Source organism: Martes martes (genome assembly GCF_963455335.1).
Source record: "Martes martes genome assembly, chromosome: Y".
NCBI classification, from domain to species: Eukaryota; Metazoa; Chordata; class Mammalia; order Carnivora; family Mustelidae; genus Martes; species Martes martes.
The window spans coordinates 19,755,268-19,770,340 of record NC_137907.1 but is presented as its reverse complement, the minus strand read 5'-3'; the positions used below and the strand labels follow the sequence as shown (position 1 = coordinate 19,770,340).

General features: G+C 51.2%; 1 protein-coding gene across 5 annotated transcripts in view; it reads left to right on the top strand.

Moving 5' to 3' along the window:
• Nucleotides 1-15,073, top strand: part of SHROOM2 (shroom family member 2) — a 132,962-nt gene that overhangs the window by 54,921 nt on the left and 62,968 nt on the right. For all 5 annotated transcript variants that reach the window (XR_013966335.1, XM_080795980.1, XM_080795979.1 and 2 more), the window contains exon 2: nt 8,378-8,529. Coding sequence is in view for 4 of the 5 variants with exons in the window: in XM_080795980.1 (XP_080652106.1) it covers nt 8,378-8,529 (152 nt within the window). In the remaining variant the exon portion in view is untranslated. The remainder of the gene's footprint in view (nt 1-8,377; nt 8,530-15,073) is intronic.

Genomic DNA, 15,073 nt, shown 5'->3' with positions numbered 1-15,073 from the left:
ACTTTCCCTTGACCTCTGTGTTGGCCCTGTGCCTCTTTTGCACACAGGCCCGTCACCCAGTCCTCTCTTCTTCCGTGCATCTCATCGGCCTGGCTCTGTCCGTTTAGCTGCCACGGTCCCTCTGTCCGGGCCACTTTGGCCTTTCTCTGTGACAGGGCCTCGTGGGATGAGCATTCCTGTCCCAGAAGCTGAAAGGAGTGTGTGCACATCTTCAGAGCAGACTCTCGTGTTCCTAAAAGCCTTGGACTAAACCCCAGCTTGCTTATCTAGTGTCGGAAGCCTGTGAGGCGGGTTGTGGTTTGTTTGGTTAGTTTTGGGGGGGCATTGTTTTATCTTTTCTCTGGCTTTTTGATTTTGGTTCTCCTCTATGGAGAAAAAGAGTTTTTTCTGTCACCACTGGGATTCTGTTGGTGGTTTTGATGATCTGTACGCAGACATTTCATTTTGTATGGTTTTTGACACACGTACCACAGATCTAAAACGATGAGGATGTCGTCCGTGGTTCTTTCCTAAACTGTTATTCCGGTGACTTTCCAGCTTAAAATGTGGAGGCAAGTTTTCCTTGAGAAGATACCAACTGCCAGTGTGTTCTGTGTGGATAGTGTGCTCAGTCACAGATCACGCTCGCTCCCAATTCACCATTTACTATCCTGAATGCATGTTCGGATTGTCAGGTTTTCAAGGCACGGTGACAGAGGGTGTAGGGAAACTGGACCCGCGGGCTCAGGGACCGGGAGAGCCAGAATCAGGGAATGGTTTTGTTGAGGCAGTGGGGATGGCAGGAACTTCCAGCCTTCGGGAAGCGTTAAGTATTCCACCGTGACTCCATATTGCCATGTTGTGTGCTTTGTACCGGCCCCACCCGTGGACTGTCACACTGACCCCCAGCCAGCCAGAGCCTCCCCGGATTCAGTATCCCGCTCTTGTGTGGTTGTACCAGAAAATAACCAGCAAATGAGTTTACCTCTTAAACACTTACACCTAACTTGGATGAGGTGGGATTTTCTCCTTAAAAATATGCGTAGAGCTGCTGGGGCCCCTGGGTGCCTCCGTTGGTTGAGCGCCTGACCCTTGGTTTAGGCCCAGGTCATGCTCTCAGGGTTGTGAGTGTGAGCCCCGTGTTGGGGGTCTGTGCTCCGCATGGGGCCTGCCCGAGATTCTCTCCTTCTTTCTCTCCCTCTGCCCCTTCCCCTGCTTGCACGGGCCTTTCTGACCTTTCTGCTGCCGGTCATCTTGGGCCGTGGAGAGGGTGACAGTCAGGTGCCGAGATGCCGGAGAGAGAGAGCCTTCTGGAAGCTGGGCTGCCTGGCTGGTGGGGCTCCTCCCGCCACAGGGGCCGGTAATGATTACCTGTGAGAGTCTTCACACATCTCGGTGGAAGTTTCCAGTTTTCAGTGGGCTTCTCTATTACGATAGACACACACTCAGATTATTTCACAACGTGATACTTCCCCTGGGTGAGTCAGCTTTCCTTTGTGCAGCGACCGGGCTCGAGGAGAATGAGTAAAATATTCAAATTAAGCAAACTGAAGCAGTAACTCGGGGATTTTCCTGTCTCACGAAAGGCCTTGCTTTGTCACGGAGGGGGAGGGCCTATTGTCTGGACGGTGAAGCATTCTTGAGAGAGAACTGATAAAATCGCAGGTGTGATTCACGGCCTTTGAAATAGGATATTGCACTCAGTGCGCTGCTTCTTTCATTTTGATCTCTGGTCATTGTGATTTTCTGACTCATTGGAGCTCAACACCTCGGCACCACTGGCCTCTTTGTTTTGGTCGGTGGCGTCATCTTTGTTCTGGAGTCCTTGCTCACACTTGTTCTCTGCCCTGTGTTGCTGTGAGCCCTCCTTTCTGTCTGGTGCCAAGATGGAGTCAAGGATCTTCTTCCTTGGGGTGCCTGGGTGGCTCAGTAGTGGGTTAAGCCTCTGCCTTCGGCTCAGGTCATGGTCTCAGGGTCCTGGGATCGAGCCCCACATCGGGCTCTCTGCTCGGCGGGGAGCCTGCTTCCTCCTCTCTGTCTGCCTGCCTCTCTGCCTACCTGTGAACTCTTTGTCAAATAAATAAATAAAATCTTTAAAAAAAAAAAAAAAAGGATCTTCTTCCTTGCCGTTTTGTTCTTGGGCAGGAGAAATTCATCTTGCGTCTGCCTGCAGGATTAATCTTCCAGAAGAATTTGCTTGAATAATGTCACTTCCCTGTTTCCACGCCCTACCTTCTCTGGGCTACTACTGCCTGCAGGATATTGTCCAGGTTCTGTTTCAAGGTCAAGTTCCTAATCTTCCCCCTTCTGCCCTTATCTTCAAACACTCCCTGGTGAAAGCCTCACACCCTGCCAGGCTGACATTGCTTGGTTGCGCCTAGGCTTCCTGCCCCTGCCCCTGGCTCCACGTCGAGACCTCACCGGGGAATGTGCTCCCCCGCCCACGCTCCTCCTTTCAAGCTGTGTCCAGGGCCCTTCTGATGCACGAAACCTCATTTCCTTCCCCAAGGCAGAGGGGAAGGCAGCCCCTCTCATTCCCGCCGCCGTGGATGAGGCGCCCCTCAGTCCGCTACCGGACTAGACTCTTTTTTGCCTTGTGGACTTTAGCTCATGATCATTCGTGACGCCCCTTCCCCCAGGTCCAGAAACTTTGTTCCGAGAAGGCTCTCGGTAGCTCTTTCTCTCCCTGCCGTTTCCGGCCAGAACAGTGCCGTGAGAACAATGAGACGTTCTGTACATCGTGGGACACCCGCACGTTTCATCTCGAATCCCTTAGAACGAGTGAGGATCGATTCCCCAGTCTGGCCCCTGCCCCTGTAACAAGAGCAGGAGCCTCGGCTCACTTGAAAATATATACACCCTACTCTTTACCCTTCAAAGTGTACAGTTGATATAAAAATTGTATACGAAGTATACAGTGGATGCAAGTGATTCTTACTGTATTCCCAAAGTTGGGCAGCCGTCACCACCCTCAGTTCTAGAACATCTCCATCCCCCTTAGAACATGCCCTGGACCCTTACATCATCCCCGCCCCCGACAGAAGTCCCCCTCCCTCCCAGCCCCAGGTAGCCACGGGTCCCCCACCCGTCTCTGTGGATTTGTGTGTTACAGACCCTTCAGTTAATTCGTGTGAATGAGCGCATGCAGTACGTGATCTCCTGCCGCTGGCTCGTTACACTTTGCATGAGGTTCACGGGGTGGGGCTGGGGGTGGGGGGCAGGGGGAGTCCGCACTTCATTCCTTGTCATGGCCGAATCCCGGCCGGTTTGACCCCGCCACGCTCTCATCATCGCCTTGTCACTCGTTCAGTTGGATTTTAGTTCCAGACCGTGTGCGTGCACATACTCATTTTTGAAAGCCTCCCCGGGACTGCTGGTGCGAGTCCTCCATCTGGAATGCCGGTCGGTAACTCAGGGTGCGGCCCGTGTGGCCTGCCGTGGCACTTGGGGGGCTTCCGTTCTGGACGTGTGAAGAGCGTGGCACGTGGGCGTGCATCATGGGCACGGAAGGATTTGTCTCTGCCTGCCTGCCACTTTGCGCGGGGCTCTTCTGAGGTGAACCCAGGGACCTCGGGGACTTCTCCTGACCGCCGTCGGCCACAGCGGCCCTGTGGTGGCCCCCACGTTCTGCAGACGTGTCGCATGTGTGGTTTGCTGTAAAATGCAGGCAGGCGGCGTCCTTATCCTCCGCGGCAAGCACAGACGTCCGGTTTATTTTTCGCCAAGTTCAAGCCTAATGAATCCTACCTAATAGCTGTTTCGGGGGGTGGCGGGGGAGCACGGAATGGAAGTTTTCACAGCTGCTCTTTGTCTTAAAGCTGCTTTCCCCGTGAGCACAGTCAATACCGAAGAGAAACTTTCTGTTGGCGAAGAAGCCAGCCAGGGGCTAAAAACCCAGCTGCTCTATGTGCCCAACCCAGACCTGTTTTTTCTGGGAAGTGTGGGTGGAGTGTGGTCAGGACGAGGCGGAAGGGCGCTTTGCAACGCAGTCTTCATTTACAGATGAGAAGTCACAAGATCTTCCTGGCGAAGCCACCGGAGACGACCGTGCTTCAGAGAGTCTCGTGGAACTGGTTCCTAGGAGGGTTTGTGGGGGTGAGACCAAGAAACCCACCAAGTGGTAGCTGAGCCAGACCCCGGTACCTGTCCCTCCTTGGACCCTGCAGGGCGTTCATCATAGTGGTTTTGCCTCCAGACTTTCTCGTAACACTCGGATTTGGAGGCAGTCCCTGTAGGGAGGGCACTTAGGTTCGCTCCTCCAGCGGCTCAGAGTCCTTTTCTTGTTAGAGACTCAGGAGGGTGTGATGATGCTAAGAGTACAGAACACGAAACTTCACCGTTTCCACCACTTGCAAGCGTGGGACTCCGTGATGTTGACGACATTGGCATAGCGCGACCCTTAACGAATATCAGAACTTTTTTCATCTTCCCACAAAACCATGACTCCCAGTGCCCCAGCCCCTGCGGACCTTTGTCCTGTGTGCTGTCTCTGTGAATTGGCCTCTTCTGTCTTTCTGTGGTGGCGTGTTTCACGGCGCGTCACGTCCTCAAGGCCCATCCGTGTGGTAGCACGTGTCGGGCCGTCCTTCCTTTTTAAGGCTCACTGACCTTCCCGCATGTGACTGGACCGCATTTTCATTATGCATTCACTTCCTCATGCACCCATGAGTGGTTTCCACTTGAAGTGCGTAAGTGTTGAAAGGGAAAAACAAAATTGTGTCCTGAGAAATTGGGGACAGAATGAATTGTACATTGTAAATGTGCATTTCTGAAAACCACTCAAAATACAGGCCACGATGCCTGGGCGGCTCAGTCGGTGAAAGATGTGCCTTCGGCTCAGATCATGATCCCAGCGTCCTGGGATCAAGCCTTACATCAGGTTCTCTGCTCAGTGAAAAGCCTGCCCTCCCCCCACCCCCACTGCATGCTCTCTCTTTCTCTCAGATAAAATCTTTTTAAAAATTGCAAAAGCTCAGCCTCTACCCTGGACCTGCTGAATCCGATCTACATTTAAAAAAATTTTTTTTTAAGATTTTATTTATTTATTTGACACAGAGATCACAAGCAGGCAGAGAGGCAGGCAGAGATAGAGGGGGAAGCAGGCTCCCCGCTGAGCAGAGAGCCCGATGCGGGGCTTGATCCCAGGACCCTGGGATCATGACCTGAGCCGAAGGCAGAGGCTTTAACCCACTGAGCCACCCAGGCGCCCCCCGATCTACATTTTAAACCCTGGGAGATGCGTCTGCACATTATAATTTGAGAAGTGTTGGTCTCTGAAGCCTAGAAAGGTCTTCTAGGCAGGAACTCCATCTCGCAAGATGCCCCCCCCACCCCCCCGCCGCCCCATCTAGCCCAGTTGCTTGTGCGGAGGACTTACTCTCTAGATCGTTAGTAGAAGAGTAAATACCAAGTCTGAACTCACCCACGTGATGGCCTTTCTGCATTCACCCCACCAAAGCATTTAACTGCTAGTGTTTAGGCACCAGTTAGTTTGTACAGACCCAAGTTACTCTCCGAATGCGTTCTCTTTATATTCTAGATTTTCCCTTACCCGTCACATGCCTGGTGCTTGGCAGGCAGGGTGGGAGGACATGAAAGGGACCTAGGCACTACTTGGACAGAGTCTGAGCCCGCGGGTCCCAGTGTGGGGAACCGGTGCTGCTGGCCCAGGTGGGGACCCCAGCTGGTAAGCTTCCCCTGAGGGGTTCCCCCCGACCACCAGGACTCTGGTGTGCTGGTGCAGTGGCTCCTGGGACGCTCACTCTTCTTCCTATATCTCCTGTCCTCTCACCTGGTCCCTTTTCTGCCAAAGCTCTAATTACTCAGGACCTGGGGTTTCCTTCCATGTGGTTCTCTGTCCATGGTTCTGTCTCGTCTAAGCAGTGTCCTTCAGTCTCCCCACCCCTCCCGTCCTTAAATATCTTCTGCTGGGGGTCTCTCCATGTGTGTGCCACCTGTCCCTGGGAGCCCTCCTCCCACCACCAGCTGCCCACTGCACCCTCCACCTGGATGGCCCCTGGGTGTCTCCCAGGGGACGTGTCAAAACCCAGGCTCTCCACTGCGTGTAACCTGCGCCTTGCCCGTACACGGCCGGGGCTGTAATCTTGGGTGGGTGGAAACTTCCTTACAATCTGTCTGTTACTACCTTGGGATAAAATTGTCTAGACTCTTGAAACCAGTTATTAACAAAAATACGAAGCAGTCCATTCGGTGAACAGTAGCCATTTAATTTTGTTTATGGTGTTGACTTGCAACGAATGATTGCTTGGTGAACCGAAGAGTTCGGCTGTCCTTGCATGCAGGTGGAGGTTTTAGGAAAATGCCGTGCACTTGCAGAAATGAGGCATTGTGGGTCGCAGTACCCGGCGGTTCAGCCGCACAGGGAAAATGCACCGCTGCAGCACATGCGGGGGCCGTGGAAGCAAGTCTTAGCTTAGGCGCGGCCAGCAGTTGACCAGTGAGCTGTCGGGCTGTCCACAGATAGGCTCATAACCGTGAACTGTCTTCCTTGCTAGTTTTCCTAGCAGTTTGTAAAGAGAATAGTTTTTTGGTCTAAAACTGGGGTTGGCAAACTTCTCTCTTTTTTTTTTAACAAGCCAAGTAGTAAATATTTTAGGCTTTGTGGGCCAAAACACTCAATTCTGTCCTGTCACAGTATGTAAACAAGTGGGTGTGGTGGTATTCCAGTAAAATTTTATTTACTGGGGGAAAAAAAAAGGCAACTGGCTGGGTTTAGCTCATGGGCCCTAGTTTGCCAAGTGCTAGTACAGAAAGCGGGCTGGGTTCGTTGTTGCGGAGTTGATGGTTACTGTATAGGAAAAGCTAGGATTGGAGTGCCTGGGTGGCTCAGTCGTTATGTGTCTGCCTTTGGCTCAGGTCATGACCCCAGGGTCCTGGGATCGAGCCCCACATCAGGCTCCCTGCTCAGCGGGGAGCCTGCTTCTCCCTCTTCTTCTGCCTGTTTCTCCTCCTGCTTGTGCTCCTTCTCTCTGTCAAATAAGTAAATGAAATCTTAAAAAAAAAAAAAAAAAAAGGAAAATCCTGATTTCTCAGGATTAAAGTTCTCAAACGGGCAACCTTGAAGCTTTGCGTGAGTCACTACATGTTCATACATACGTGTTTAGCACGGAGTCATGCAGAGCGTGACATGATCTCATGAGGACTGTAATCGATCGCTACATGTTAGCAGGGATGTGGAGGAATTGGAACGTTCGGACGCGGACTGTCGGTAAAATTGTGCTGCGCTAGCGGACGGCCTGACCGCTCCCGCAGAGCTCGTCACGCGCGCCCTAGGAGCCAGCGGCTTCATTCCTGCGTGCAGACCCATGGGAAGTGAAGACACACGCTCACCCAGAAACTCGAGCACCCTGTTCGCAGCAGCATAATAGCCAGAAAGGAAAAACTGCAGTGTCCAGCCGGTGACGAATGGATAAGTCAGACGTGGCATTCCGTAGGACGGGATGTCTGTCGTTCCGCCACAGAAAGGAATCAAGGAAAGGAATGACTGCTGCTAGCACATGGATGAGCCTTGATGCTCTATGCTGAGTGAAAGAAGCCAGGCACAAATGCCACGTGCTGTGGGAGTCTTTTTTATTATTTAATTTATTTCTGCAAGAGACAGTGAGCTAGCATGAGGGGCAGGGGGGGGGGCGGATCAGAGGGAGAAGCACACTCCCTGCAGAGCCCGGAGAGCCACACAGGACTCGATCCCAGGACCCTGAGATCATGACCAGAGCTGAAGGCTGACATTTAACCGACTGAGCCACCCAGGTGCCCTGTGGGATTCTTTTTATATGAGCTGTCTATGCAGGCACACGCATAGAGATGGGTGGTAGGTTGGTGGGTGCCAGGGCCAGGAGGGCTCAGGAAGTGACTGCCCACGGCTGCCCGGTTTCTTCTAGGCATAGGGAGGTGTTCTAAAATGGGACACGATGCTTGCACAGTTCTCTGAATAAACTAATAGCTGTTCACTTGTATATTTATGTGGGGGAGCTTTGTGGTTTTTCAATTCTTTCTCAAGCAGTTACAGAAATCTAGGAGTGGGATTAACGTATGAGAAATAATAAGTAATGAAAATAATCCATCCTTTCTGCTGGGATAGAAGAGATCCAGGGGCCGAACCCGCGTCTCTGGGTCTGCGGTTCCAGGCTATGAGTGTTCCTGAGCACGCGGGCTCTTTCCCGTTCCCCCGGCGAATGGTAGCGGCGGGTGAGGGGTGTGTCCCTTCTTCCCCAGGTAGGAATCAGTGCAGCGTCGGGGCCCAGGAGGGGTCCGGGCTGATCCCAAAGCCCATCATAGATCCTGTGGGTCCCCCGTCGCCTCTGTGTTGTTTCTGGCTGAGTTCTGGGCGCTCGGTTTGCACGTTTGGAAGCTCACGAGACGTGCTTCTCTGCCACAGATTGAAGAAGGAAGTAAAGCGGCGGCGGTGGACAAGCTGCTGGCGGGGGACGAGATCGTCGGCATCAACGACATCGATCTCTCGGGCTTTAGGCAGGAGGCGATTTGCCTGGTGAAGGGCTCTCATAAAACCCTGAAGCTCGTAGTGAAAAGGTAAGGCCCGCGCCCCGTGCCGTCTTTACAGACAGAAGTGGGTGATTGTGCAGCCGGCGTGGCCGGTCCGTATCCCCGCACGCAGTCCCAGCTTGGGCTTGAGTTGCATGCGTGCGTGCGTGCGTGCGTGCGTGTGTGTACACATAGAATTACATCTCTTGGCCAAGGATGAATCCAGCGTCAGAATCTCAAAAGATGCCTTCTTGTATTCCTAGGGATTGTTCGTTTGATTTATGGAGTGAATTTTGAAGGCTTTTATCTTTTCTTCCACAATATGTAGAGTAGCAGAGCGCTACGCCTTTGTTCCAGACGCAGTGTTGTTCCTGTCATTTCCACAAGGGGGCAGGCTGCTGCGTTTTCGTTTTTTATGCTAAAATAAAGCCTGACTGCACGCAGGGAGTTTCCAGGGCTGGGCTGAGGTCTGGGGGTGAGCAAGCTGCCTGTTCCTACAGATCAGATGGCGATGGAAGTTTGCAGGACTTGAAGAGGGTGGAAAAGCGGGGCGCCTGGGCGACTCAGTCATTAAGCGTCTGCCTTAGGCTCAGGTCATGATCCCAGGGTCCTGGGTTCGAGCCCCGAGTCAGGCTGCCTCCTCGGCGGGAAACCTGCTTCTCCTTCTTGCATTCCCTCTGCTTCTGTTCCCTCTCTCGCTGTGTCTCTCTCTCTCTGTCAAATAAATAAACTCTTAAAAAGAGAAAAACTTGATAATCTTCCTTAAAAAAAAAAAAGAGGGTGGGAAAGCGGAATTAGGAATGTGATGCTTTCAGACATGGGAGCTCCAGCAGTACTCCTGGACCCCCGTGACTTGGGATCTGTGGTCTTCATAAAGAATTATTTCTCCATCTTGCATTTTCTGAGTTGGCTAATTCATAGCAAAGTGTTTGCATGCCCCCCTGCACCCTCCCCTTAATCATTTTTTTTTTAATTTTAGCAGAATTAGTGCAGTCTTTCTAAGCTTGGCTGTAAATATATTTTTTTCAGATTTACTTATTTAGGGCGCCTGGGTGGCTCAGTGGGTTAAAGCCTCTGCCTTCAGCTCAGGTCATGATCCCAGGGTCCTGGTATCGAGCCCCACATCGGGCTGTCTGCTCAGCAGAGAGCCTGCTTCCCTTCCTCTCTCTCTGGCTGCCTCTCTGCCTATCTGTGATCTCTGCCTGTCAAATAAATAAATAAAATCTTAAAAAAAAAAAAGATTTACTTATTTATTTGACAGAGAGAGAGCGAGCATGCACAAGGGGGAACGGCAGGCAGAGGGAGAGGGAGAACCAGGCTCCCCACAGAGCAGGGAGCCTGACACAGTACTCGATCCTGGGATCCTGGGATCATGACCTAAGCCAAAGGCAGACACTTAACCGACTGAGCCATCCAGGTGCCTCTTGCCTGTAAATTTTTTCAAAACTAAATGGACTCAGACATTTACTTCAGTTTTTAATACCAACTTGAGGCCCTGTTCCCAGAGGACTTTACTTTTTATTTAATTTAACTTATTTGACAGAGAGATCACAAGTAGGCAGAGAGACAGGCAGAGAGAGGAGGAAGCAGGCTCCCCGCTGAGCAGAGAGCCCGGTGCGGGGCTCGATCCCAGGACCCGATCTCGATCCCAGGACTCGATCATGACCCGAGCTCGATCCCAAGACCCGATCTCAATCCCAGGACTCGATCATGACCCGAGCTGAAGGCAGAGGGTTTAACCCACGGAGCCACCCAGGCGCCCCTACTTTTTATTTTTTTGACTCAACCATATCGAAGGAAGAGGCTCAAAAACAAGGAAGAAAAAACAAAACTCTTAATCCGTTGCCACACTGAATTCGCAATCTCATTTCTAAGTGGTACAGGCTGTCCTCTTTGTAAGTCAGAAAAATAAACTAAGGTAGCAGTTTGGGAGCCGTTTGGAGAGGATGAGGTAGGAGAGATGCTGTCACGTGGTAAGTGACTCGTCTGGGGTCGTGTTAGTGACCTTTCTAAGGGAGGGTGTGTATTCTCGAGGCACTCTGCGGGAGACGGTGCAGTGAAGACGGTGGGAGCAGAAGCTTGGTCCGCAGAGGTGAGCTCGGCGTTATCCACTATCTCTGGGCCTCCTCAGCGGCCCCTGGGATGACTGGGGTTGCCGTCCATTGTCTCCCCTGCGAATCTGCAGCTTTACTTGACTGTCAAGCGGGCAGAGAGTGGAGTAGCCAGGCCTGTGAGCTGCTGAGATTGCGGGGACCAAGCACAGACCTGATATACTGCCCGTTAGGGTACGGATTAGACAGGTTTTCTGGTGGGTGGTTTCGCAGCATGTCTCAGGAGGCGTATCTTGGATGCACAGTGTTCGTTTCTGGGATCCCAGATACTCAGCAAAGGGAAATTACGTGAATGGGAGACCATCCGCCGTGTAAAGTACTGCCGTTCCCAGTGCCGTCAGCATTTGCTGACACGGAAGGTGCCCCACAGGGTCCAGCTGCGCGCAGTGCATACAAGCAGTCAGAGAACCGTGTATGTCCTATTCCTCCAGGTTTTTTATTTTTTTATTTTTTTTATTTTTAAAGATTTTATTTATTTATTTGACAGAGAGAGGTCCCAGTAGACAGAGTCAGGCAGAGGCAGAGAGAGAGAGAGAGGGAAGCAGGCTCCCTGCCGAGCAGAGAGCCCGATGCGGGACTCGATCCCAGGACCCCGAGATCATGACCAGAGCCGAAGGCAACGGCTTAACCCACTGAGCCACCCAGGCGCCCCTCCTCCAGGTTTTTAAAAAGATTTATGTATTTCTTAGAGCAAATGAGGGTGGGGTGCACAGCAGAGCATGAGAGAGAATCCTGAACCAGACTCCCTGCTGAGTGGAGAGCCCCACACGGGGCTCGATCCCAGGACCCTGAGACCACAACCTCAGACAAAAGTCAACAGTCAGCCTCCGAACTGCCTGAGCCACCCAGGTGCTGCCCGTTCCTACAGTTTCAATTTTTAAAAATATCGTGGTACGATACACATAGCATAAAACTTACCATCTTAACCATTTTTTTAAGTGTAACTTAAAGTACCGTATTACTTCTATAACAATAAGAACCGTTGAGCTTTTTGCATTTTTAAAGAGGAGGAGCCTTTGGGGTTCTGTGTGCCTGTGTTCCTAGAAGTCAGCAGGAGGTCTGGTCCCCAGAAAACCGTCAGATGTGGCATCATGTTCTGTTCTAGGCCAAGCCTAGAACAAGGTGTTTATGTATTATGTATTACTCTGTGATCAAGACAAAAAGAATGACCCTGGAAAGGGTGGGTGTTTGCATGCTGGCTACAGTAGTCTCTAAGGCTAAGTTTTCATTCTTCATTTATTTAGTTCTTTTTTTTTTTTAAGATTTAATTTATTTATTTGCGAGAGAGCGACAGTGAGAGATCACAGAGGGAGAAGCAGGCTCCCCGCTGAGCAGGGAGCCCCATGTGTGGGACTCGATCCCAGGACCCTGGGATCACGACCTGAGCCACAAGGCAGACTCTTAACCTACTGAGCTCCCCAGGCTCCCCAATGTAGTTCTTACAGCCGTATCTGGGCATAGTTAGTGGCGTGCCCGTGTCCTGGAGGGCGCTGGCTGGATTGGGTAACCCCCAGCCAAGTTTTGCCTCTCCAGAGAGCAGCGTTGTCCCTCCCATCGCTTGGGCTGCTGCTCCGAGTTAGGTGTGTGCACACATGGTGACAACTGTATCTGTGCGGACTGTTGTGCGCTGAGTGCACTGAGGTCTGCCTCCTGATTTCCTGCTAACAACCCCCCGGCGCTGCACGGTCTGGACCCCTGGCTGTCTCGCAGGTCCTCTAGAGATGGACATTTCTGGAGCTTGCGGGGAGGACCTGTCACACGCCGGGTCGCAGCGTGGGCTGTCTGAGCGTCATGGCCCACTCCAGCCCGGGCGCACCTGGGCAGGAGGTCTGTGCAGAGTGAGCTGTGAAGTCACCCCCACGGTCCTGGGATCACGTCCACAGCTCACGGCCGCTCCAGCAAAAGGACTTTGAGTTGGTTCTGTTCTTTGTCGTGTGACAGGTGAAAAGCGGCCTCGATGCTGCAGTGGGTCTTTCTCCTTGTGACTGAAGCTGGCATCATTCCGTACGTGTAGAAGCTGTTTTCGCACCAGGAGAACGTCTTTAAGGATATAAAAGTAAACTGAATTCTGTCCAGAGCAAAGCATCTGTGCCACAGAGACCTGGTCCACAGAGGGTCAGGGAGAAGGCCCGCGGGGCCCTGTAGCTGCTGGAGCTGACCACGTGCCCACGTAGCTAAAAGACTCTTGGGGACAGGGATCACACCTCTGCCTTAAACGATTTATGGGAAGCACTGTGTAGAACCCCTTTTGTATTCTATACATCCAGTTTTCCTTATTTTTTAATTTTTTTTTAAAGATTTATTCATTTGACAGAGACGTAGTGAGAGAAGGAACACAAGCAGGGGGAGTGGCAGAGGGAGAAGCAGACTCCACGGTGAGCAGGGAGCGTGATGCGGGGCTCCATCCCAGGACCCTGGGATCATGACCTGAGCCGAAGGCAGACGCTTCAACAACTGAGCCACCCAGGCCCCTATTTATTTATTTGAGAAAGAGAGCACGAGAGGGGAGAGGAGCAGAGGGAGAAGCAGACTAACCACTGAGCAGGGCGTAGGGCTCAGTGTCAGGACCCCAACCCGAGGTCATGACCTGAGCCGGAGGCAGATGCTGAACCGACTGAGCCCCACAGGTGCCCATATCCAGTTTTCTTTAAATCAGTGCTGCACAGAATAATTATCTGGTTTAGATGGGAATTCATGGTTTAAACAATACATATATAACAAGATATAAAAGCAACCCAAGCACTGTGTTCACTTTTATTTTTTTGCAAACATACTTTTTTTTTTTTTTTAAAGATTTTATTTATTTATTTGACAGACAGAGATCACAAGTAGGCAGAGAGGGCAGGCAGAGAGAGAGGAGTAAGCAGGCTCCCTGCGGAGCAGAGAACCCGACGTGGGGCTCGATCCCAGGACCCTGAGATCATGACCTGAGCCGAAGGCAGAGGCTTTAACCCACTGAGCCACCCAGGCGCCCCTGCAAACATACTTTTATTTATGTTGGGTTTTTTAAATGTATTTGACCCATAACACTGTGTCAGTTTGAAAACAGGTATTGTGGAATTTTTAAAAATAACTTTGGATTTTTTTTTAAGATTTTATTTATTTGAGAGAGAGTATGAGTGAGCAGGGCACAGCAGAGGAAAAGGGAGAAGCAGACTCCCCATTGAGCCACGGAGCCCTATTGAGGTCGCCATCCCAGGACCCTGAGATCATGACCTGAGCTGGAGGCAGATGCTTAACCCACTGAGCCCCACAAGCGTCCCTGGATTCATTTGTAATTCTCTACGTGGGTATTTACTTTTGCTTAGTAGAAAAAAGTGTAAAATGGTGTTTGTTTGTTTTAAGATTTTATATATTTATTTGACAGACACAACGAGAGAAGGAGCACAAGCAGGGGGAGCAGCAGCAAAAGGAGAGAGAAAAGCAGGCTCCCCGCAGAGCAAAGAGCCCAATGTGGAGCTCGATCGCAGGACCCTGGGATCATGACCTGAGCCGAAGGCAGGTGCTTAACTGACTGAGCCACCCAGGCGCCCCTGGATTAATTTTTAATACTCTGTGTGCATATTACTTTTGCCTAAGAGAAAAAAGTGTGAAATGGTGCTTTGTTGAGAAACATGAATGAAATTTTCTAACCCGGTTAATTAGTTAATATTAGGGCCTACAGCTCTCACCCAGCACATGGTGAATTAACTGCTGTAAAATCCTGCAGATTCAGAGTAAGGGGCAGTGAAACCTCACACTGAGTTTCTAGATTTTCCTTATTACAGAGGCCCCAGTGTACTTTTTTAAAAATAATTTCTCTGGGACACCTGGATGGCTCAGTCGTTCAGCGTCTGCCTTCAGCTCGGGTCATGATCCCAGGGTCCTGGGATCAAACCCCGCATCGGGCTCCCTGCTGAGCAGGGAGCCTGCTTCTCCCTCTCCCACTCCCCCTGCTTGTGTTCCCTCTTTCACTATGTCTCTGTCAAATAAATAAAATCTTAAAAAAAATAAAAATAATACAAATAATTTTTCTGCAATGGGTAACATGTATTCTTCTCTAAAATTAAACCTGTGCCTGAACCCTGCCATTCTCCTCTTTGCCCATCCGCAGGCAGCCGCCGATCATGCATCTGTCTCACACATCCGTTAGCCTTGTCTGGCATTCGATGTAGCACTCCACAAGAGATCGTGTGCTGTTCAAAAAAAAAAAAAAAAGAAAAAGAAAAGTGGCCAGTTTATAAAAAGGCGCTCTGTAAATTATTCCTACACCAAACCCCAAACACGCAAGTGCCCTGTGTCGTCCTCCCCAGGAGTGTGGCCGAATGACCAGTGAGCTTGTCCGGCCTTTGTTTGACTTCATTGTGCTACTACCTGCCGCTTCCCCAGGTGCCCTGAGAAAAGGTGGCATTTGTGATCAAGACCGAGAGTGGCCAGCGCGGGTTTGGTGCTTCTGAGAGGTTATGGGGACGGGAGTATGAACCTCCGTGTCAAATCCTGAC